The 25,663-nt window shown below is 45.9% G+C and overlaps 1 protein-coding gene across 3 annotated transcripts in view; it reads right to left on the bottom strand.

Annotated features, from left to right (window-relative positions):
* JAK1 (Janus kinase 1) overlaps positions 1-25,663 on the bottom strand; it is a 139,168-nt gene that overhangs the window by 10,892 nt on the left and 102,613 nt on the right. For all 3 annotated transcript variants that reach the window (XM_022581222.3, XM_089921463.1, XM_022581220.3), the window contains 10 exons: positions 23,803-24,145; positions 22,030-22,215; positions 17,869-18,026; positions 15,880-16,003; positions 13,163-13,349; positions 5,532-5,638; positions 2,278-2,421; positions 1,507-1,594; positions 899-1,026; positions 151-286 (listed from right to left, as the gene is read on the bottom strand). In XM_022581222.3, coding sequence (XP_022436930.2) covers positions 151-286; positions 899-1,026; positions 1,507-1,594; positions 2,278-2,421; positions 5,532-5,638; positions 13,163-13,349; positions 15,880-16,003; positions 17,869-18,026; positions 22,030-22,215; positions 23,803-24,145 — 1,601 coding nt within the window. The remainder of the gene's footprint in view (positions 1-150; positions 287-898; positions 1,027-1,506; positions 1,595-2,277; positions 2,422-5,531; positions 5,639-13,162; positions 13,350-15,879; positions 16,004-17,868; positions 18,027-22,029; positions 22,216-23,802; positions 24,146-25,663) is intronic.

Genomic DNA, 25,663 nt, shown 5'->3' with positions numbered 1-25,663 from the left:
GGGCAGAAGCACAGCCGCCTTTTGCAGAAGTGTGCTTTCTAAAATGAGGCAGAACCCCAGCCCAGCCCCCTTCCCTGCTGGCCTGTCCCTGGCTAAGGGTGGGGTGAAGGTGATGGGTGGGGCAGGAGATGGGAGGGAGGGAGGACACACCTTGCCTGGACAGCACAGTGACGGGGATGCCGGGGTCACTGAGCTTGATGAAGGGGCCGCACTCGCTGTCAGTGCCCTCGCGGGCCAGGAGGAGGTTTTTAGTGCACACATTTCCGTGGACCAGATCTTTATCCTCCTGCAGAGTGAAAAGGCAGAGCTCAGCAAAGTTGCCCATGGAGCTGCCCTCCTTCCCACTGTCTCTCCTGTTTCCCACAGGTCATAATCCACATTCCCCAGCCCCAGCCAGACCCGGGCAGCTTAGCTCTCCTGCCGATGATCTGTGTGACTCAGGCACATTATATAACATCCCTTTACTCCAGTTCCCTCATCAGTGAACCAGGGATAACAATGGAGCATGCCTCATAGGGCTTCTGTGAGAATTAAAGTGATTATCAGAGCCTGAAAAACACCTGAACAGCTGAGCCATGGTAAGCACTCAATAAATGTGAGCTACTATTGATGCTAATAGTTTCATTCACTCATTCAACAAGTACTGTAATATTTCTACTCTTATTATACACTGCAGTATGGAAGTCAGTCCTCTGAAGTGATAAAAATTTCCCTCTAAGCAGGATTCATATGTAAGCACACAGAACAGCCCACGATGATGGCTTTCACTAAGCACCAGGCACACCTGTGTTTAGGTGAAGAGCCTGGGCTCTCCAGCCTGCTTGGCTGGTACCTCCTTCCTGCCTCCCCACATTTTGGTTCCTGATGGGGACCACCACAGACATCAGAACATACTTACCAAGTAACTCAGGGCGCTGGCCAGCTGTTTGGCAACTTTGAACTTCCAGGGTGTGGTGAGGACATCACTTTTCCGGTGCATGAAGAGATCCAGGGGCCCTCCCTCCACAAACTCTTCCACCATGATATCTACAAACACAAGAACAGCCACACCTGCAACCTTCTGTCCATCTGGGACAGCACCCTCCCTCATCCCCTTACGAGAGCTCACTTTAATGGCTGGTACTCCGCCTGGGGGTGCCAATGGTAGAGTGCTTCAGAGTCGGAAGGGCCTGGGTTCAAGCCCAGCCTGGAGCTCCTCCTACTCTGACTCTCTGGGCAATGAACTCAGCTCACTCACCCCCTACCTCCCGAGTCTAGCACAGCGTGGGGCCCAGAGCTGGCAAGAAGTAAACACTCAAGAAATTAATGAAAAACAGATGGGATCTAGTTCCATGTCCACTATTAACGTAAGCAACCGACCTGCTCAGTACTTTGAATTCCTTGATTGCAAAAAGAAAGGCAAGAAGCCTGGGGGACGTGAAGGGGGGTATCAGCTCCCACTCATCTTCACAGCAACCATGCTCCCTGGCCAGGGCCGACTTCCACTTCCAAAGAGAATACACTTACTCTCCACGTCTCGGACACAAACGCCATAGAGGTACACGATGTGTTTATGGGAGACCTGTCTCATCATGCTGGCTGCCTCAAAGAAGGCCTGTGGGAGAAAAGGACAAAGAAATGTCAAGGGCCGGCCTGCACTGGTCTGATCCTAAAGGGGCTCAGCTGAGAGGAAAGTCAGTGGATCCCAGGAAAGGTCACCACTGTCCTCATCCCAAGCCCTGAAACTACTCCCCTGGCCTCAACTACCCAGAGGCACTGCCAAGCCTCAACTGTGAGGGCCATCTAGCTGGGACATAGGACTCATTTAGAAAACCTAATAGGATGCAGAGCCAGGCTGGCGGGATAGGCTGGCTGACAACGTCCCCATTCGATACTCATGTCCACCACTTCCTCTTCCTTCAAACTTTGGGAAATAACGTTTGACACTATATTAGAATAAAAGGAAAACCAAGGCAGCAGATGTCTGTCAAGACTTGGCTTTACCACTCTCTAACAGTTTGTGGGATCCGGGGTAAGTCATTTTACTGCTCTGGGCTTTACTTTCCCAGACTCTGAAGTGACAGCCTGGACTGCATCAGGCACTTTGAGACCACTCAGCTAGAGTCTGGGGCTCCACGGCATTGCCACATGGACCTCCAGGAAGGAAATGGGAGAGAGTGGGACGTACTGGGAGGGACAGGCCCAAAATCAGGGCAAAGGCTCTTCTTAGCCCACTGTGCTCTACTGGCTCCAGAAATGAGGGAGGGGAGAGGGTGGGGTTGTGAGGAAGACACTTGCCAGAGAAATGTCCCTGTGGCTGGGGTCTAAGACTTTGAGGATCACTTTTATTCTCTTCTCTTCGGAAGTTCCTTCGTCATCCTTGTAATCCATGAGGGTCCCAGAGTAGATGTGTGTCCGCGTGCCTCTCCCAAGGTGCTCGCCCTGAAGGAGGAAGCAGGAAATTAGGGTGACCACCCCCTAGGGCTTCAGTGGTGCCAGAGTCTGGGACTGAGTCCTCAGTGGGAGCATACATTAGCAGGGATGGGGCAACGGCAAAGGGGCCCCAGGAGCTCAAGCCTCTCCAGTGCCTGGTCCTGTCAGGCCTCCAGAGGTGACAAAAAGCTACTTGGCCAAACACAGCTGTGGCACTCCCTGGGCCCCAGGAAATAATCCTCATATTCTCTGAACAGCAACACGCTATCTACCTCCAGGAACAGCCTGGGGCCGAAACATAACCCTGACCTTTCACAAAACTTCCAACAGTGCCATCAAAAGCCACCAACATCAGCCCCCACCCAGGCCTCCAGAACAGACTCAGAGAGGACCTCCCTCCCCCCTCCCCCAGGAGGCTCCTCCACTCACAGGCTGGGGTACAAAGAGAACAGGCTTGTGAGCCCTACTGCTTCCTGGCCTTTTAACTTCGAGACCTCCTTTCATCACGCTCAATCGGCACCCACTTTCTGTAAATGGGTTAACGTAACAATGTACCTGCCTCGTAGGGTTGGTGTAAGAATCAAATGAGGAACTAGGTAGAACACCTCCTGGCGCACAGCGGGTAGAAGCCAATCCACTGGGCCAGTGTGTTTTGTCTGATCGCCCTCTCACACCTAAACTATTCATTTTCTATCCATCTATCTGATGCATGGGTGCACATGTGCATGCTTTCAAATCAGTGATACAATTTATACATACATATGCCCTAGCAATCCCCAGAGGAAGGCGATGTAAAGACAGAGGCAGAGACTGGAGGGACAGGCCTCAGTTTCCCCACATATGAAAAGGGATAATAAAACCAAATAAGCAGCATAAGAACTAAATGAGATCATCTGCTCAAGGCCCCGAACATATAATGATCTGTCTCTAAGGCCGTTCCAGCTTAAGCTTTAATAATTATGGTTTAAATACTCTTAATATTTGAAAATCAAAATGTGATTCATGAAACTCAGGCATTGTCAGGCTATCGACATTAACCCCACAAAACTTATTATTTGGAGTTCTATTATTCTATTATCCTAGGACCACCTATAAATGCAGAAAATGCATTGTGGCTGACTCCCTCAGCTGATTTCTGTCTCCCTCAAGAATGTACACAATCGGGCTTCCCTGGTGGCGCAGTGGTTGAGAGTCCGCCTGCCGATGCAAGGGACACAGGTTCGTGCCCCGGTCTGGGAGGATCCCACATGCCGCGGAGCGGCTGGGCCCATAAGCCATGGCTGCTGGGCCTGCGCGTCCGGAGCCTGTGCTCTGCAGCGGGAGAGGCCACAGCAGTGAGAGGCCCACGTACCGCAAAAAAAAAAAAAATGTACACAATCGTTAACTGGGTATATTAATTTGCACAAACACCACCATCTGTCATCTGTCATAGCAGAATGGTGATACATCCGCCCTGTCTCCTATATCCTGGCAAGGTCCTGTGACTATTCATTAAAGCTGCATGTGTCATGAAGCGATACATCAAGATTATGGGAAGTTGCATTCCCAGAACATCCCACAAAAGCCATATGCTTTCAGAATAATTACTCTTCCTCGGAAGGGGTGCTTATTCCAGGGCCAAGTCATATGGCTCTGTGCTGTCAGGATTCCACAGCAACCCGGAGGCCCCTGCGTGTACCACCTCAGCCTCCCTCCACGCTGCGCCTTCTGCCTTTGTCTAGCGCTTGTCCATCCTCTGGGGCTCTGCTTTGATGCCACTTCCCCCAGAAAGCCACTGCTGTCCCCGCAAGACTAGGTAGGATGACCATCTGACAGTCCCACATCCTGCCATACTTCCCTACTTAGGGCTTGTCTCCTGGTGGTATAATTATCTGCTTAAGATAGACGAGAGTCTGCCTCGCCCACCGGACTGTGAGCCTGCCAAGGGTGGCTGTCATGCCTAGCATGGGCAACTGCTCAATCACTGTTGGCTAAATGAACGCTGCAGGTGCGGAGGGTGGTAATCTGCCCAGAGACTCAGGGGCAAGGACAGAAGGAAGACCCCAAGTACATGTCAAGTTCCAGGCAGAAAAGAGGCTGGGGTACTGCTGATCTGCTATTTTAATCTCTGGACACAGCTCTGATAACCACCAGAGGGACAGAACAGTAAGATCTGGCCCTCAGGCCCTCAGTGAAGCATTTACATAAGTGAAGCAAGGCACTTGCAGCTGTGGACTTCCACTCCGTCAAAACCTCCCCAACAATTTCAGGGACCGGCTTCAAACAGTAAATGAACAAGCCAGCCCCACGTTTGCCACCCTCCGCCAGGCTCCTCAATGACAGTGAGCCCACGATTTCCCCTCCAACACCTCCAAGGTGATGCAGCCTCTGCCGGGCAGTAAGTGGCCTATGTGGATTCATTCCCTCCAAGGCTGCTGGCACGCCACCCCCTTAGCCTCCCCGCCCTGCGTGTGGCTCTGTGTAAGGGGCTGGGGAGGGGGATGCAGAACGGGAAGTGGGGGTTCCATGGGCCTCACACCCTAGCAAGGCCCAAGGGCAGCTACGACAGAAACTGGGCCTGCCTAAGGCTGCAGACTCTGGGCAAAGGCCTCCCAAGGCTGGGACACTGGTCTGAGGGATCTGATTCTCAAGACAGTTCTCCTCCAGGGTGCATCTCCTGCTCCCTCACTGTGCTCTGTGTGCCCCCAGCTTTGCTCCTTCTGCAAACGTCATCAGAAAGCCCAGGACTGAAATTCAGAAGTGCTTTTTCACACAGCATGTTTTGGGACAATGAGGGTCATCAGCCCATACTCCCCTGTGGAGACCTGTCAGCATTCCCACCAAGTTCTCCAGCTACTTCTACCTGCAGAAGACCAGGCATGGAAGGTCCCTATTACCCTAGATAACCCTGCAAAGCTTGATTAACCCAGCTCTTTCAAGGAGAAAGCAAGCCTCTAGGGCGCATCAGCAAGGCCGGGTTGGACAGCAGGGAACTGGCTGACCAGCTTTACCTATCAAGCGGAAGTCTTGCTCTTCTTCCACCAGGGTCTCCCCAAACCCGACTTCATCCTCCCCACATTCCCCAGGCTTTTCTGCTGTGGAAAGGCAGGACCAGGGCTGGACCTGCAGCAGTGACTCACCTGCATAATATCTTTCTTGAGGATCCGATCAAAACTCAGCTGGCTCATGGGGTAGACAGGCTGCCACTCCTGGGCTTTCTTGGTGGCCACCAGCAGATTGGAGATTTCTATGGAAGAGAGAGGAGAAGTCTGAGCAGAGCAGCGAAGGTCTAAGGTCCCAGTTGGCCAACATCTGCTGGGCCATGGGCTTGCTGAATACATACTTGTGCATTTGTTGGTTCAGTCATTCAACAAATATTTACTAAGTACTTGATTCCCACCCTCCAGGAGCTCACAGGCTAATAACAGAGCCAATACGAAACAAATAATCAACCAATCAAAATCTGTGCAGCTATTCTTAAAGGGCAGGTACAGGCACTCCAGGGTTGACACAGCAGGATCTGTCCTGGTAAAAGAGGTCAGGGGAGGAAACGGAAACTCCAAGAATGTAGGGCCTGTGTCCATCTTATTTCCTGCTCTACCTCCACAGCCTGGTACACAGTATGCACTCAGTAAATACTTGTTAAATGTGTAAATGAATAATCAGGGTGTGGGCTGAAGGATGAGAGCTAAGGATGGAGGAAGCACTTTGGGAGTGACAGGAACCAAAATTGGGGGGTGAAAAACACAAGTTTTGTGAGGAACAGGGCGGGTGACCCCAAAAGAAGGTCACGCCTGAGCGTCTCTGGGCTCCCAGCAGCACCTGACAACAAGGAGGCACTTACTAAATCCTGGGTGAATGTACAGATTTTGAGCAGACCATCCCCCAGATTCTACTGATTCAAACAGCAAACCAAACCCATTACAAAATGTGCCGAGCAGAGTCAGCACAGGTGGCTAACGGAATTTATAATCCACGGAAGCTGCCTTCCCTCCATGGAGCCACTGCAAGCTCCAAGGTTATCGTGAGGGAAGAAAGCACCTTCCACATTCGAACTAGTAGTGCGAGTATTCTAGGAGCCCCTGAAGGTTTTTATGTGTTCATTCACTAGCTGCGAGTACCGGGTCCCTACAGTGAGCCAAGTGACTCAAATCCTCACTACCCTGCAAGGCAGGGTTTTTCTTTTGTTATTTCAGCTCATATTTTCTGACTGCTTTCTCTGCCAGGCACTGTCCTAAAGAGCTTTATACACATTAGCTCCTTTGTCCTTATGACAATCCTATGAGATACATAGTATACTTATCCCCTTTTATAGATCAGAAAACAGATTCAGAGCCATTAAACCATTTGCCCACAGTCAGGCTTAGGATTCATGCTGCATTCAGGACTGGCTCCAGTCTCTTACCTCCACAGACAGCATGCCTGGCCCCAGTGGGGGGTACAAATCTGGGAGCCAAAAACTGGTTCCGATACAGACTCCCTTGTTATCATATCCTGATACTCCCTTTTTCAGAGTCTCCTCTCCTTCATTCTGTTATCCTGACTCCACCCTGTTACCTGGGTAAAATCAGGTTCAAACAGGCAACTCAGGACTGCCCTGATGGAGAAAAGACATCAAGAAAGGGCCACTTGAATGGTGCCCTCAAGGAAGGGTCTGGGCAATAGAGCCATCGAGGAAATCAGGAGGATGGCAACAGGAACCATTCATGGGCTGATTATTTGCATGGCCACTTCAGGAAACATGGCACTAGGGTCAACTGTGTGAGCAGGGAAAGCTGTTAAACCTCCATGGAATCTGTTTCCTCACTAGAAAAATGGGGGACACAGTCATGCCCCTTGTTGGGTTGCTGTGAGGGATAAACGAGATGACACACATGAAGGGCTTACTTCAATCCCTGGTGTGAGGTGACTGCCCCATAACCAGCAGCCACTGTGACTATGACCAGTGTTACATTTGTTAGCACCGTCATCCTTGCTGTACCAGCTGGTTCCTGAAGCCTTGGCAATAATCTACAGCAGTCTTCAGTGTCAGAGCTGGACGGTGCAGAAATCAAGCTTCAAGCTTGACTCCATGAATGAGGACATGAGAGGATCAGTGGCGACTGGTCAGTAGGTCCTGTGGGCCCCTATCTCCTTCTTAACATGGTCACCCTCAGATTTGGAGAGCAGCAGTGGGGCTGGGCAATGCACAAGAGACGTGGACTTTCTTGACTGTCACACCCACTCTGAGTGACCACCTCCTTTTTATTTATTCCATGAGGAGTTTCTTGGTTGCATTTTCAAGTGTGAAACCCAGGTTGGGGTCTGGCCATCAGAAGCCTGTGCTCAGAAGGGCCGAGGCACTGAGGAACCCAAAATGGCATTCTCTTTAGTTTTCATGATTTCACCACTTCTCTAATTTGCAGGTGGCAGAGGGAAGACAGAGAGCTTCTGAGGGCCTATGTGAAAAAGCCGCACACACAGGGCTTAGTCTAGCTCTCCCATCCACAGCACCCTTATCCCCAGGGTCAGGAGAACTGACCCCCACCCCAGAGTTTTGGGCTTGATGACTGCACCTGTAACTTTGCAGAGTGTTATGTAGGGGAAAGAGTTGGGGTCAGAAGATGTGAGTTCAAATCCCCACGCTTCCTCTAACTACCTAAGTGATCTTGGATAAGTATAATGGATAACAACATACTCTGGTTTGTTCTGAGGATTAAATAACTTAAAACATGAAAGAACCTCAAACGGTGCCTGGCAAATTTAAGAATTACTCACGTGATAGTAGCCATCATCATCGTTATTAGTTACTGCTACTCTTTTTTTCTTTTTCTTTTTGTTGTTTTTTTTTACTGCTACTTTTATTGTAACTTCTAGTGATACTACCATCTGTGTGGTTTTGAACAAGTCAGTGAACATCTCTGATCCTTAGTTTCCTCATTTTTATAACAGCTGCAAAGAGCTACTGTACAGATTTTTTTAATGCAAATATGCACATAAACTGCTTGGGACTGGCAGGTACCCACCAATATGGTAGCTACTGCTGTAATTATTCACTCAACAGACATTAGTGAGCACCCATTCTGTGCTGGGCACTGCACTTCCCATGAATCATCGTGGTGAGACCCAGATCCTGTCTTAAGAGTTTATAATCAAAGTGGAGAGACAAACACTGAACACATTCAGTGCAGAGTTCCAGGAGCCTCAACAGAAGCCGTGAGAAGGGTTCAGTTCTGCTTCTGTGCTTCTCCCACCACAGCCACTGGTTTCCAGCTCTGGGCCAGCAGGGGTGGCATCTATACCAGAAACCTCCCCAGCTAATCCCAGCATAGAAATCACATCCCTGCCTCCGAACTGCCACTACCTTCCCGCTTCCTGTGGCTGCTGTTCTCCATTTCCTAAGCCTCACCCAGAGCCCACTAATCCCTAGGAAAGTGAAAACCGCCTCTAATATCTGGAAGGATAGATTATGTGAGTAATTGGGGCTGCTGGGCTCTAAGGTTATAGTGCACTCCGAGGTCTCACAGCCAAGTGGCAGATGTGTTTTTACCTTTGCAGAATATCTTCAAGCACAAAAACAAAGGCTGCAGTTACTCCCCAAGGCTGGCAGGAAACCCTATATGAGCAACAAGAACACAGAGTCTTTCCTCTTTCACCAGGTTCAGTGACAGTGTCTTACTGGGAGACCAAAAAGCGATTCAAACATCAAGCACCCAGGCCCCTTTTTGTGCTGGTGTCGCTTCTTCTGCCCACCCCTGTCATAAAGACTCACAGATGCATTGTGTAATAAGACAGACTGCTCAGAGTATCTTTGACCACACTTGCTACGGCCTCAGGAACAACTGTGCTGCCCTTTCCTTGAGGCCTGACTCCTTCTAAGGGAAGGACCTGACATATGGAGGGCAGTAGCTTGTGGCAGAGAAACATCAAAAAAACCCGCCAGTATTCAAGGGATCTGACACTGGGAGAAGACCTGGCACTCAAACCCCTTTGACCTTGGCTTTCAATGAGGCCCACTTCACTTCTCCAGGCCTCAGTTTTCTCTTCTATAAGACGGGACTCTTGATCAGGTGACTCCTATGTGTCCTTCCAGTTCTCACATTCTAAGAGGTGATGAATCCACCTGCCGGACATCAATGACACTGTTGGTGGGGCTTAAAAAAGAGCAGCCAATCACTGGGGAATTCTACCAAACATACAAAGAAGAACTTATACTGATCCTTCTCAAACTCTTCCGAAAGACTGAAGAGGAGGGAACACTCCCAAAGTCATTCTATGAAGCCACCATCACCCTGATACCAAAACCAGACAAAGACACCACCAAAAAAGAAATTACAGGCCATTACCTTTGATGAATATAGATGCAAAAATCCTCAACAAAATACTAGCAAATGTAATCCAGCAACACATAAAAAGGATCACACCCTATGATCAAGTTGGACTCATCCCAGGGTGACAAGAATGGTTCAACAAACACAAATCAATCTATGTGATACACCACATTAACAAAAGAAAAGACAAAAACCACATGATCATCTCAACAGACACAGAAAAAGCATCTGATAAAATTCAATCTCCATTCATGATAAAAACTCTTACCAAAATGGGTACAGAGGGAACATATCTCAGCATAATAAAAGCTACTTATGACAGACCCACAGCCAATATAATACTCAACGGTGAAAAGCTGAACACCTTCTTGCTAAAATCTGGAACAAGACAAGGATGCCCACTCTCACCACTTCTATTCAACATAGTACTGGAAGTCCTAACCACAGCAATCAGACAAGAAAAAGAAATAAAACGTATCCAACTTGGAAGGTAAGAGGTAAAACTGTCATTATATGCAGAAAACCTGAAAGACTCCACACAAAAACTACTAGAACTGATAAACAAATTCAGCAAGGTAGCAGTATACAAGATAAATATACAGAAATTGGTTGCACTTCTTTACACTAACAATGAAATATCAGAAAGGGAAAGTTAAAAAACAATCCCGTTTAAAATCACATTAAAAAAAATACTTAGGAATAAACCTGAACAAGGAGGTGAAAGACTTACACACTGAGAACTATAAAACATTGATAAAGGAAACTGAAGATGATTCAAAAAAATGGAAAGATATCCCATGCTCTTGGATTGGAAGAATTAATATTGCTAAAATGGCCATACTACCCAAAACAATCTACAAATTCAATGCAATCCCTATGAAATTACCCATGACATTTTTCACAGAACTAGAACAAATAATCCTAAAATTTATATGGAACCACAAAAGACCCAGAATTGCTAAAGCAATCCTGAGGAAAAAGAAGAAGGTGGAGGCATAACCCTCTCATACCTCAGACAATACTACAAAGCTACAGTAATCAAAACAGCACAGTACTGGCACAAAAACAGACATATGGATCAATGGAACAGAATAAACAACCCAGATGTAAACCCAGACACCTATGGACAATTAATCTCTGAAAAAGGAGGCAAGAATATACAATGGGGAAAAGACAGTCTCTTCAGCAAAGTGGTGTTGGGAAAGCTGGACAGCCACATATAAATCAATGAAGTTAAAACACTCCCTCACACCATACATAAAAATAAACTCAAAATGGCTTAAAGACTTAAATATAAGACACAACACCATAAAACTCCTAGAAGAGAACATGGGCAAAACATTCTCTGACATAAATCATACCAATGTTTTCTTAGGTCAGTCAACCAAGGCAATAGAAATAAAAACGAAAATAAACAAAGAGGACCTAATCAAACCTATAAGCTTTTGTACAGCAAATGAAACCATAAACAAAATGAAAATACAACCTACAGACTGGGAGAAAATATTTGCAAATGATGCAACCAACAAGGGCTTAATTTCCAAAATATATATAAACAGTTCTTACCACTCAGTAACAACAACAGAAAACCCAATCAAAAAATAGGCAGAAGACCGAAATAGACATTTCTCCAAAGAAGACACACAGGTGGCCAATAAGCACATTAAGAGATGCTCAACATCATTAATTATTAGAGAAATGCAAATCAAACTACAATGAGGTATCACTTCACACCAGTCAGAATGGCTATCATCAAAAAGTAATAATACAAATAATAAATGCTGGAGAAAGTGTGAAAAAAAGGGAACCCTCCTACACTGTTGGTGGGAATGTAAATGCTGCAGCCACTATGGAAAACAGTACGAAGATTCCTAAAAAATCCAAAAACAGAGTTATCACATGATCCAGCAATCCCACTCCTGGCACATATCCAGAGAGAACTCTAATCTGAAAAGATACACACACCCCCAATGTTCACAGCAGCACTATTTACAATAGCCAAGAAATGGAAGCAACCTAAATGTCCATTGACAGCGGAATAAAGAAGATGTGATATATACACACACACACAATACATACACACACATACACAATGGAATATTACTCAGCCATAAACAAAGAAAGAAATAATGCCATTTGCAGCAATGTGGATGAACTTAGAGATTATCATACTAAGTGAAGTCAGACAGAGAAAGAGAAAAATCATATGATACCACTTATATACGGAATCTAAAAAAATGATACAAATGAACTTATTTACAAAACAGAAACAGACTCACAGACGTAGAAAACAAACTTATGGTTACCAAAAAGGAAAGGGAGTGCAGGGAGGGATAAATTAAGTTTGGGATTAGCAAATACAAACTACTACATACAAAATAGATAAACAAGGTCCTACTGTATATCACAGGGAACTATACTCAATCTCTTGTAATAAACTATAATGGAAAAGAATCTGAAAATATACATATGTACGTGTGTGTGTGTGTATATATATATGAGAATCACTTTGCTGTACACCAGAAACTAACACAACACCATAAATCAACTATACTTCAATTTAAAAAAAAAGAGCAGCCAAGTTCCTCACCTCTCCTATCCAATTTACTCTGTGATCCACCCATGGCTCCCCACTGCCTGCATGATAAAGTCCCAGCTCCTTGGCATGGCATCCAAGGCCTCCCATGGTCCCAAATCTCTGCTCTCTCAGTCTCCCCTTTCCCTTCTTTCTAACTTCACTGAACACATTAGTCCTCTAGAACCTTTCTGCAGCCCCTGCTTTGGCCTGCTGCTTTGCCCTGCACATGCGTGCTGGGAATGCCCTTATCTAACTGGCCACCTCCTGTTCACTGTCCAACATTTGGCTCAAGATCCACCTCCTCTGTGTAGCCTTCCACGCTATGTGACTCAGGGATCTTGACCATCTCCTTCTCTGCAACCCCAGGGTCTAATATGTGTGTGTGTGTGCATGTTGATTTAAACACCCATCACACGCTACAGTGGCCTCATTTACCTGTAACATTTTCTGTATTAGGCTAGAAACCCTTGGGGCGCAGAGACTGAGTCTCATGCATTTCTGACTCTATGCACCTAACATAGTTCTTGGCCCACAGAAGATGTGCCAGGATCATCTCTCAGACAGGTAAACCACTGACGGCAACTTAAGACATTTTATCAAAAGGAAGAAAGAAGTAAATTTCTGCTTACTAATCCTAAACATGCCTCTTTCGGCAGCTTAATTAAGATACTGAGAAAAGGTGTATGTCTTTTCTATAGAAAATGCTGACACCTGAGGAGTGGGATGTGCGTCAGAGACAGACTTGTAACAAAACTTAATGAAAAACACCTAGAAACTGTGGGGGAAAGACCACTTTCTTCAAAGCACCCAGCATCTTTTGTTTGATCTGGGTCTCAGAGCATCACGAGGGGATGCAGCCTGGCTCTGGCTTGAAGAGACTGACCTCGGGGCTTGGGCTGGCAGCAGCGCTTCAGCACAAAGCTGATGTTGTCCGTGCGCAGGATCTGCTTCTTCAGGTGGCTCATGAGGTCTCCAAGGCTGGGGAAGCTTCGGTCTGAGCCATGCAGGCTGTAGCGGCCCTTCTGCACCTCAATCTGAAAGTTCTTGAACTGCTTCTGGACACCCAGCAACTGCCATTCAAGAAAATAATCAGAAAGGATTTGTTTTAAAAAGGGCTCAAGCAAATCTCTCATGGGTATGTATGATGTTAACAACAGGAGAAGCTGGGTAGAGGGCATACAGAAACTCTGTACTATCTCTGTAATGTTTCTGTAAAACTAAAATTATTCCCTAATAAAAAAGCTTATTATAAGTAAATGAAATAATAACTAATAAAGGAGATCCAGGAGAAGGCACTGATAAAAGGGAGTTAACACCAAGGAGACAACCTGACAGCAGTGATTTCTACAAGAGAATCACTTCATTTTGGCACTTAAGATGAACTTCATGAAAACACCAACCTCATAGGACTGCTGCTAAGATTATATGGCAGGGCCCGTGTAAAAACGTTAGTAAACACTTTTATAAAGGTTAGCACATATTATGCACGAAATAATAAGTACTACAGAAAAATTTATCCAGGAACTCCCTCAAACTGAGCTCTTCCAAGAACCTCCTGGGAGGTGGCAGACAGCTGTCTGGTCTGGTTTCCGAGCTGTATGGTGCCCCATAGAGGAAGTATAAGCAGAAGTTTTCCTTCATGACAACTTCTGTACAAAGGGAACTATTTTAGTACTTTAGTGGTTAAGAATGAAGGCCAGGGGCTTCCCTGGTGGCGCAGTGGTTGTGAGTCTGCCTGCCGATGCAGGGGACACAGGTTCGTGCCCCGGTCCGGGAAGATCCCACATGCCGCGGAGCGGCTAGGCCCGTGAGCCATGGCCACTGAGCCTGCGTGTCCAGAGCCTGTGCTCCGCAACAGGAGAGGCCACAACAGTGAGAGGCCCGCGTACCGCAAAAAAAAAGAATGAGGGCCAGAAAGATCTACTCACGCTGTAAACTAGGACAAGATATTTAAAATCTTAATGCTTCAGCTTCTTCATCTGTTCAATGGGGATAATACAACCTTATCTCATGGGGCTAGTGTAAGGCTTAAATGAGAATATACAGGAAAAGAGCTTAGCACAGTGTCTGGTGAGCTAAAATAAATAGTAGGAGTAATCCTATCTATGGTTCCTGTTTTCCCCAGGTAATCTGATACCAGGTAGACTATGTTACTGAATCACTGACATTCTCAGTACAGCACAGGTCAATTCCACCTTAAAAGGTGGTTGGGCCGTCTCATGCTCACATCTGTGATAAAAATATTAAATTTCCTCCAAAGACTGATGGAATGCAGAAGAAAGGGATCCTGCCAAGGCAACAGGCCTGCCAAGTGCTGAGCCACTGCACCCGTTATCAGCCACAAGGCTGAGCTGTACAGGAGCACCCCAGGCGAGCAGTGGCCCCTACAGACTTCACCTATGACTCCTGGCAGCACTGAGTTCCTTCTGCCATTTCCTCTTCCACTCTTGACTGAGTCCAGCCCCAGAGATTCTCTAGTACTTTTCCTTCCAGCATCTGAGGTCTGCAATATGCTAACATGCTGACTCTCATCTTGCAGCCCCTCCCCTGCCCCAATTCTCCTAGTTCATGGTGAACCCACACAACACTACTGTATTTATTTGGACTCATTCTGTAAAACTCTTGTCTTTTAAAATAGCCCAGGACTTCCCTGGTGGCGCAGTGGTTAGGAACCCACCTGCCAATGCAGGTGACACAGGTTCGATCCCTGGTCTGGGAAGATCCCACATGCTGCAGAGCAACTAGGCCCGTGTGCCACAACTACTGAGCCTGTGCTCTACAGCCCGCGAGCCACAGCTACCGATTCCACGTGCCACAATTACTGAAGCCCGCAGGCCTAGAGCCTGTGCTCCACAATAAGAGAAGCCACCACAATGAGAAGCCCGCGCACCACAGCGAAGAACAGCCCCCGCTCACCACAACTGGAGAGGGTCCGCACGCAGCAGCGAAGACCCAATGCAGCCAAAATAAATAAATAAATAAACTGACTGATTAATTAAAAAAAATAGTCCATTTCTTGTGTTTTAAAAACTTACATGAATAACAAAGCACTGTGGTCTAGTGAAGTCAAGTTTGCAATTTGGCTTCAGGATTTCTCTCACATCATTCCCAGCTTCCAACCACACCTGAGTCACTAACAGACATCTTGTCAAAACACATGTCAGTAATTTGTCTGTTAAAATGTCTGCACCTACCATCTGGGGACAACTGTGTTAGGCCAGGTTGCCAACAGGCCTCATTGGTGCTAGTCTGTACCAGTGAATGCCCAGACACAGCTCTGGGTCTGTGATGGTCCTGGCACCGAGTGTTTTGTGTGAGCTGGTTTTCTGGTCGTGTTCCACCTTCCAGAGCACAGGGACCCCTGCCATGGGTCCCTTGCAGGAAGAAAGAAAGGGCCATAAGGATGAAAGGGTATGGGGTATGGCTGCCTGGGAAGGGGCTCCTTTTGAGGCGCAGGCTGTCCCTGTCAGAACAGCCGGGGATTTTCTCAGAGCCCCAGGCTTTTCTACCCCCATCCCCCAAAGGTGGTCCTCCTGGATGAGAGGTTGCACTGACACCCTGTGGCCACATGGGTTGGCCCCAGCCACTGTCTTGACTGACCTCAGACTTTTCAAAGCAAGTGACGGTCATGAGGATGTTGTCGAAGTCGGTGCAGCTCCACCGCAGCACGTACATTCCCTCCTCGCTTCCTTCTTGCCGCAACTTATTGATGGCATATTCTGTGCTACAGGGAGAGAGGCAAAGAGAGAAAGCTCACCCCAAACAGAAGCACTCTAAACCCCATGGGATGTCCACTTCCTTGAGCTGCCTCAAGTCTGACGGCCGCTCACAGTACCTGTCCTGGGTCCTACCGTCGTCTCTGATATGAGACAGAGAGCTTGTCTCATATGCTTGTCCCTGACTTCCCCACACACGCCGCTTCCACTCTAGCCAGAAGAGCTCCCCCCAAGGCTGAGGATGCTGAGCTGCCCGTGATGCAGTGGTAGGAGTCTCTCCCCCCATCCCAGGCAGCACAACTAGAACAGAAGCCTCAGGATAGCATGGACTTGGAGTTGTTCTGTTTATTGCTGCATCCCCAATAACCAGAGCATGCCTGGCTCACAGTTCTCAATAAATAAGTGAACAACTGAATAATAAACACTGAATAAAGAAATCAAGGATCAGAAAGCTGTGAGTAGAGAGCCTGCCTATCCTATACTCCCGTGTCCCCAGGACTAACAAGTCCGGCACACAGAGGGCAATGAGCAAACAGCTGCTAAATAAACCCACATATGAGGTTACTACACCCAGTGAGTTCTGCTCATTGAGTGTTGGTAAAAGAGGGCTGTGTGGTCAGCACATGTTAGAGAATGGCAGAGACCAATGGCTCCCTGGTGGTTGGGCAGTGAGGGTAGGCAGACAAGAAACAAACGGACACGTACATAAACTTAATATGTCAGGAGGTAATAAACGCCACTGAAGACAAATAGAGCAGAGTGAAGGAGACAGGGAGTGCGGGGAGCAGAGGGGGAAGAGGTGTCGTTGTTTTATATAAGGTGCTTGGGGAAGACTTTACCAGTTAGGTGGTATCTGAGTGACACCTGAAGGAAGTGGTGACTGCTGAAATTCTGGAGGGAGGGTTTTCCAGACCAAGGGGAAAAGCAAGTGCCAAGGCCCTGAAGCCTAACTATAGTTGGCATATTTGAGGGACATGCTTTATTATAAAGCTCAACCCTTGCTCTGCAATTCCTTGGTGTGTCTGTCTCCCTGTGAGTCTGTGAGCCTCTTCAGGCCAGGGACCACACCACTGACAAACTGCCTGTCCACAAGGCAACTGGGATCAGGAAGAAGGTGGGAACCGCTTCATGTGAAAGGTGGCTGACGAGATGCTTCCACAGACACATTTCGGTCTGGAAGAGAGACTCCGAAGAAACACAGCAGCTGTTTTCCTGTGCCTGAAGGATGGTCACACGCAAGAGGAAGCAAACTGAATCCCTGTTGCTTCAAAAGGCGGAACTCAGATGAGTAGACAGAGTTACAGGGAGGCAGACTTCAACTCCCTATGAGGAAGGTACACATGTCTGTAACTGTCGGAGCTATAAGCTACTTGCTGCCAAGTGAAGAACCAAGTACCCCATCACCGGAGGTGTTTGAGATGCAGGTGGGACGAGATACCCAGCAAAGCCCCTCCCAACTCTAAGGCTTGGTCACCTTCACTGGGCCTTCTGGCACTGGAGGACAGGCTGACTCGGGATTCTGTTACTACACCGTCTGCTGTCGAGACCTGTGCCCTGTCTTTCTTGAATCACCCAGAGCGTCTGGCACAGTAAGGGGCTAGGAAGTGTAGCACTCCTTGGTCAGCTGTGGAGAAGTGAGGGGTTCAACTATGAGGACACCCAAGGAAGGGAGAAGAAGTGAGGGGCTGCTGCAAGGACCAAGGTAAGAAATGACAGGAAGGCCTGACCAGGACAGCAGGGATGGAAAAGGGCACCAAGTAAGTATTCAGCGTAAATGCCTGATGATGCCCATGCCTGAGAAGGACACGCTCCCCATCACTAACACGTGGGTTCTTTTCACACCAAAGGCAACTGAAAATGTTTTTGAACCAACCAGATTGGACCGTGACAGCCATTCTGTATGTTGTGGACGATCAACGGGGGAGCCACGTCGGTGCAGAGGTAATGATGGGCATCTGCTGTGAGCCGGAAGTAGCCGTCCACGAGGGACACAAAGGACAAGGCCTCCTCGTGGGAACAGAGCTTCAGTTCCTGGCGAGAGAGTAGAAATGCCCATGGTTACATCACATGCCTGCCATCTTAAGCAGCTGACTCTCTGGGGAGGTACAGAGTGAGAAGATATTCAACACAATGAAGAATGTACAACCCCAAAGGGAAGCTCTTTTTTTTTTTTTTTTAATTCTTTTCTTTTTTTTTTTAAACCCCACATTTGTTTATTTATTTTTTTGGCTGTCTTGGGTCTTCGTTTCTGTGCAAGGGCTTTCTCTAGCTGTGGCAAGCGGGGGCCACTCTTCATCATGGTGCGCGGGCCTCTCACTATCGCAGCCTCTCTTGTTGCGGAGCATAGGCTCCAGACGCGCAGGCTCAGTAGTTGTGGCTCACGGGCCTAGCTGCTCCGTGGCATGTGGGATCTTCCCAGACCAGGGCTCGAACCCGTGTCCCCTGCATTGGCGGGCAGATTCTCAACCACTGTGCCACCAGGGAAGCCCGGGAAGCTCTTTTTGTCGATAGTAACTGCACCCCTTGCAGTTACATATAACTCTGTTCACCACACTCTTTCATCTCTTACCTCAAAACTTTTATCAGATTGAGAAACAGTGTGTGGGGGGGCGCACGGGCAGCTGTGGCAGGCAGGAGACTGTGGAGAAGCTGCCACCCGGTCCAGATGGAAGAGGAGGCCTGAATCAAGGTGGCAGAGGTATAAAAGTAGAGGTGGGGGGGAACATAATGTGCAGATGGCACCCTGGTCCTGGCACTACACATTATTCCTAGTTACAGAAAAAGAAACAGGGGCACAGGGGTTTCATCTCAACCAGAGTTGGTCTAGAAGGTGAAACTCCTGGATTTTAGTCCAGGAACGGTCCCAGACACAATGATAAGGTTTCTAGATTAAATCCAGGAACCTCTGAGGGTCTGGAGAAGGCACAGAGTCTTACTCAAAGTGGGAGAGGCAAAGGTAAAAGAAGAGGAGGGAGGGAGTTTCCATGGAAGGAAGAAAAACGCCTGGAGGTGAAGACAGGTGGGGTTTTGCCTTGATCTTACAACCCTGAGCAGAGATGACCATGTGAGAGGAGCTGCGGGGTCAACCAGGAACATCTGATGAAGGAAGGTTTGTAAAGCCATGATTTAGAGCTTTGTCTCACAAGAATATTAACAAACACCTGAGCCTTCAGAGAAGGGTAAAATGACACTTGAGTATATGACTCTTTCCTTTAGCACTGGAGAAAGAAGAGGCTGGTGGCAGAGAAAAGCAGACAGAGACAAGAAGACCAGTGAAGGCGGGAGGGGTGGATATACGCAACCAGACAGAATGGAGGTAAGGGGCTTAACGCGAGTTAGCTATGATGCCAAAGGAAGGGTGCTTTGGGGTTGTGAGACAAGGAGGCCAAGGGAGGGCAGGGAGGGCTACCATAGGGATGGCGATTCAGGAAGGAGGCTCTGTGCTAAGTGTGCTTCCTTTTGGGTGTGACCTGGCATCTCCCTGCAGAGCCCCAAAGAGCAAACTCAAGACGGTATGGCTTGGGCAGCCCTTCACGCAGTCACATACAAACAAAAGTACGTAAGCACTTAAGTTCTCTGAAAGCGGAAGCCTGAATAGAAAGGGGAGATGTCAAGAAGATGCAGAGAGAAGAGATAAATCAAGATATGATCTGATAACATGGCAGCATCATGCTCTCCTGAAAGACCAGCAACCAAAGTACTGCTTGGAAATGCCATGGCTGGGAAGGGATGGAGGAGTGAGATAAGTAAGAAAAAGCATCACACAGTGTTAACCCACAGGTTCAGGAGCCAGCTTATCTGGGTTCAAATCTCCGTATCTCTACTTGCTATTACATTTAAGCATATATAATCATCATTTTTATTCGTCAAAAATTGTCAAATATTGGCAATTTCAAGTAATTTAATGTAATAGCTGTATGACCTTGGACAAGTTACTTAACTTCTTTGTGCCTCAGTTTCCTCCTCTGTAAAATGGGAATAACAATATACCCACCTCATAGGGTCAATATGAAAATGAAAAGAGTTGGTATTCGTAAAGCTTTAAGGTAGGAAATACCTGGCACACAGCAGGGCTAGTATTTGTAAAGGAAAACAAGGTAACGAGGAGATCAGGTATCGATTTCTTCTTGCCTTCCCCCTGCTCTCTGCACAGCACTGTAGCTGGGCACAGAGCTGCCAGCCCCTGTGCCAGGGTGAGCACTGACTTAGACGACAGGTGCCCCATCTGGGTGCCAGACTTGACTCTGTCAGCCAGGACAGATGGGGCAGGCTCACAAAGCTCGCATCAGCTGGCTGCAGTTCCTCCTCCCCTGCCACGCATCTCCAGGGTTTGGCCATGCTGGACAGCCAGACCGCAAATGGGCCAACCTCTCCCTCACTACAGAGTCCCTGGGGAAGAGAACACCGTGGAAACCAAAGCAGTGCAGGCTGGAGCTGCCCCTGTGCAAGCTCCTACACCTCTCCCTAAGTCTCAGATTCCCCCCTGGAAGTGGAGCCAAAATCCTGATATCTTAAGGTCTTTGTAAGGACTAAATAAGATACTGCAGACACATCATATAACATGACTTAAGATCTATAATATGCTGAATAAATAGCATTTATTTTTATTTTCTCCCTCCCACCATTTTCCATCTCTCCACTAACATCTATACGGGCTCTTCTACATCCTTCACGTCTTTACTACAGTTTTCTAATGAAATCAATGTATCTTTATTGTTTAAAAAAATGGGGAGGATGGGGAGAATTAAAAATTAAAATCACTCATAATCCCATCATAAACAAATAGTTGTTAATATCTGATTATTTTTCTAAGAGCATGTGTATGTATATGCATAAATTTTTTAAACAAAATTGGTTCCATTCTACCAATAGTTTTATATTCTTTCTTCTATTTATGAAGCATTTTTCCGGATTTTTTTTTAGTTCAGCAATTCGTTTACATAATATTCTACTACTCAGATGAGTTGTGTTTTATTCTCTCGTTTTCCTATTATCATATATGCAGGTTAGTTTCAGTATTTTGACATTGTAAATACTGCTGGGATAAACATTCTCATTCATAGACCACTGCCTGCATCTCTCATTGTTTCTAGAAGACAGGTCCTCACTTCCTAAGGAGGGATTATATAGATAGTTTCAAGGCTTTTAACACATGTTTACCAAATTGCTTTCCCAAATGGTATATCAAAAAGACTAGTTACTCTAGATGTAAAAGAATGACCATCTGTCCTAAACCATATCACCAGATTCTTTCCCAGTACTGAGTGTTACGATTTTGACAAAGTATTTGCAAATTTTTAGGCAAAACATGGTATTTCCCTAGATGACTACCTTCATTGCATGGAGGAGCACCGTGTCTCACCCACCTGTCCTCCCCATGTGACGTCAGCTGTGACTTCCCCAACACAAACATGTTTATTCTGGCAGGACTCCCACTTCCCCTGCCAAAGTGGGGAAGTGACTTCCCCTCCCTGTCTAGATCACGTCCTCAAGTGATACCAAAAAAAGAGGAAGAGAGGCTGAACACCCCTTCCTCTGTCCGAGAGTCACTTGGCTGTGCTTGACACCATGATGAGGACTGTCATTGTGGCCAGAGCCACCGGCTGGACAGTCTGCTCAAGTGCAAAGTGGGGCTTCCCACCGACCTCATTCCAGATGACCCACACAACTCAGCAGAGAGGCTGTGCAGGAGCCCTTGGGAGAAAATGCTGACACTCAGTGATGTGGATCTTCAAATCCACTAACTTTTGTGAACTAAATATTGATGCTGAAATATCTTTGGGAAGACAGCAAATCCTGAAGCAGATACACATTTGAAGACCAAAGAAAGGCACTAGAATGTACCCAAGTAACTTAAAAACAGACATTGATAATGTCAATGTCAGCAACAGGGACTTTCTGGCTTAAATAAGATGATCATAAGATTTTCTCTTTGGGACAGGAACCCTGAAGAACACATGCTGCATAAGTGTCCTCAGCAAAGTCTCCCTCCCAACACCAGACCCAGGCCGAACCACTTCTGAAGCAAACTTACCATTTTTTTGTTGTCCTGCTTATTAATGCTGACCACAGACTCCTTGATTACAATGTGAGTGATCTCAGGGAAGTAAGAAAAATTGTTCCACTCTTCCCGGATTTTATTTTTCTCCTCATCCTTCTTGTGTTTATTGTCCAGTTTTTTCCGTTTCAGTTTATTTTTTTCCTTTTCAACAGGAACAACCTGATAAGATACATAAAAGTGAAGTCAGCTTTCTCATTTTCTGTTGGTATTTCTCATTTTCTCCTGGCAAACCAACAGAAGGCCTGAAGCTGAGGAGGAGAAAGCCAGCGTGCCTGGATTGACAGAGGAACTGGGAGAGTTAGCACCCATGAGCCTATTTGGGTCCCCATGGGCCTATTGGTCCCATCAGGGATGCCTGGGATCCTACACCTGGAAGAGATCTTAATGAACACACTGACTAAACTCTTTACATAATCTATAATGTGCAAGCAAACTCAGGAACGGAAATAACTGCTCACTAACACGCATCTACAATCAGGTCCCCCCATTTGAACATAGGCTTTCTCCTTTTACAATCTATCACTGATTGTCTTGACTTTATAGCCATATTCAAGTTGGAATTTTCAAGAGAAGGTATGAATCCCATGCTTGGATAACCTAGGGAGTCATACATGTCTGCACAAGCTTACGTATTTTGTGTAGCAAAGTCTTGGAGACTAAAAATCTGGGATAAGATCCTGCTTCTGCCAGTTACTTAGTTAGGTCATCTCTTTGCGCCTCCATTTCCTCATCCATAATCAGAGATCTTACATCTTCACAAGGCTCTTGGAGCAGTAGGTAAGTTCTTATTAACACAGTACCCACACTACACAGAAAACACTTGATAAGTGTTTGGCACTGTTATTTTAGCATGAAAATAAAATAGGAGTAGAAAGTAAATCTCACCTTTACTTCAATATTATTATTATTTACAATAATAATGATGATGGTAATAGCAGCTATAATAATTTGTTGAACACTTATCATATGCCAAGCTCTGTGCTAAACGACATTCAGTTCTCTCAACACTATGAGGTAATACACTAAGTATCGCCATTTTATAGATGAATAATATGTGGCTGATATATGTGAAGTAACCCTCCCAAGGCCATGTGAGTACAAACAGTGGAGCTAGGATTTGAACCACATCTATTTAGATTTAAAACCCATGCTTTTAAACCACTCTGCTCTATTGCCTCATCCAACAAACACTTCAAAAAGAAGCTCCAAATTGCAAGAAAAATTACTCTATTTCACAGAACCAGAGGGCTAAATTCAATTCTTGGCATAATCACTATTAGTTAGTTATGACCTTGGGCAAGCTTCTTAACTTGTCTGTGCCTCTGTGTTCATCTATAAAATAGGGAAAATGGTAGTATCTCTCATAGATTTGTTTTAAGGAAAAATGGTAGTATCTCTCATAGATTTGTTTTAAGGAATAATTGAGTTAATACACGTAAAATGCTTAGAAAAGTACTTGGTACATGGTAAGCACTTGGTACATGTCTGCTGTTATTACTATATTATTACATATTGTATATGTTGTTATTATATTTCTGTTTCCCTACAGAACTCAATAAATATTTATTTTAGATCTACTGCTACATGGATACAATAAAAGATGAATGATACATGGTCTCTAGTCCATGAAATAAACTCAGCTGACAGGGGTGATGAACATGCAAAGAGATAATCCCAACAGAATACACGGAACACACCATGTGACACAGGATGCTCTGTTCTGATCAGCCACCTGTCAGCACTTACATTTGGTTTCTGCCTCCACTGGATTCCAAGATTTCCAGTCACCATCACTTCATAGCAGAGAATGTTTCCATTATCATTCGGATGGAACCGATTCATCTCATTTTCTGATGAAATCAGTAGCATGGAAGTCTCAAATATTTCAGCACCATAATGTTTTGTCAAAGTTTCCAAGGTAGCCAGGTATTTCACCTTCAGGTCATGTGTGGACACACTGCTGTCACAAATGGTCTTGTTGTTAAACTCCTTTAGGAAATCCTTGAAAACATTATTTATCCGCATCCTGGTGAGAAGGTTCCTCTGTCTGATGGACTTATTCAATGTTTCTGGTATATATCGCTTGTAGCTGAAAGTAAAAAAAAAAAAAAAGTCTCTTTTTCATGTATAGGTTAGCAGAATAGTGCAGAAACAAACCCAAGTCTATAAATCTTCCTTCCCTGTGTTGCCAAATGAGAAAGAAGGGTCTACTCCCAGAGGGTCTTAGATGGAGTAAAACTCTGAGGATGATAATCGTAAGGAGATTGAGGTGAACAGGGACTGAAAGAAAAGAGAAAAGTACATGTTCCACAGATTTTACTGAAATGGGAAATTCCTACAGGAATCATCAGATTTTCTGGGTCACAAAGGCAGGCAGCAAAATGCACTTATCTGTATTTTTGTTTGCTAGTGTCACTGTTCCCGTGCACACTGGTGCTCACATAAACACAGTTACTTAGATTCAGCATCAGTTAGAAAGCCATCTGGAAGGTGTCAAGAGTGATGGAAGATGTTTTGTATGCTCTACTTGCCTACCTATTTTACAGTTTTTCTATAAAGATCAAAAACTACTTTTATAAGAAATGGGAAAAACCCATAAAAGCTGATTAAATACAAAAGATTTAGTGTTTGCCATGTGCAAATGTCTCAGATATATTAAATGGATCAACAAGTAAACTGAAAGATTAGTTACCCATCCAGGTGCTAATGAGAGAGTATCTATGACTAACAGAATCTCAGCAAACGGATATACTGCTAGAACAGGAGCCAGCTTTAAGAAGAGTATGTACACCAAAGAAAAAGAGAACAAGTCCACTGGGGGTCAAAGTGGGGAGACCCGTCGGCCTGTTACTCCCAGGCCTGAAAAAGCACCTGGCACAGGGAAATCCCTGCCGCACAGATGGTTTCACAACCGTGGAAAACTGTGGAGTTTGAAATTTATCCCCAACAAATATTGTAATTTTTTAGATTAATGTAATAGAGAGGAAAATCAGAGGAGAGTTATCATTTTTTACTTTAGCCTCATGAAAAAATAAAGAGGAGGTGCCCAGAGCAAAAGCCACAGAAAACAGAGAAAGTAGCAGAACAGCATATGTCTTATCAGTCCCTCCATTTCTGAGGAGCAACTTGTGATCTGCTCCAGACTCTGGTCAAGGGCAAGGAGATACAAGAAGTAACCTTATGAGGAGATCCATGCCACCTATCGCAAATAACACCACTATAAATAATTCCCTCTTCAAAATGAGACTGTCTTATGACAATCACAATAGCTCACTGATTTAAAAATTATATTTCCAGACTTCCCTGGTGGTCCAGTGGCTAAGAGTCTGCACTTCCACTGCAGGGGGCACAGGTTTGATCCCTGGTGGGGGAACTAAGATCCCGCATGCGGCACAGTGCGGTCAAAAAAATAAAATAAAATAAAAATTGTATTTCATAGATGGGTGGGAGTTATGCAGATTGAATATTCCTTCACAAAGACTTGATCACAAATGATAATTTTAAGTAAATACAGTTTTCTTAAGGTAACAGTTGATCGTGCTTCACATCAGAATTAATGGCTCTCTAGTGAACTAGTTCTGGCTGGGAACGACAGCGGCTGCCTGTA

The sequence above is a fragment of the Delphinapterus leucas genome, chromosome 1, assembly GCF_059928025.1.
Source record: "Delphinapterus leucas isolate spDelLeu-1000000601 "Yukka" chromosome 1, BTC_Dleu_Yukka2, whole genome shotgun sequence".
Classification (NCBI taxonomy): domain Eukaryota; kingdom Metazoa; phylum Chordata; class Mammalia; order Artiodactyla; family Monodontidae; genus Delphinapterus; species Delphinapterus leucas.
The sequence above is the reverse complement of the archived record's forward strand: the minus strand, read 5'-3'. Positions and strand labels throughout refer to the sequence as shown.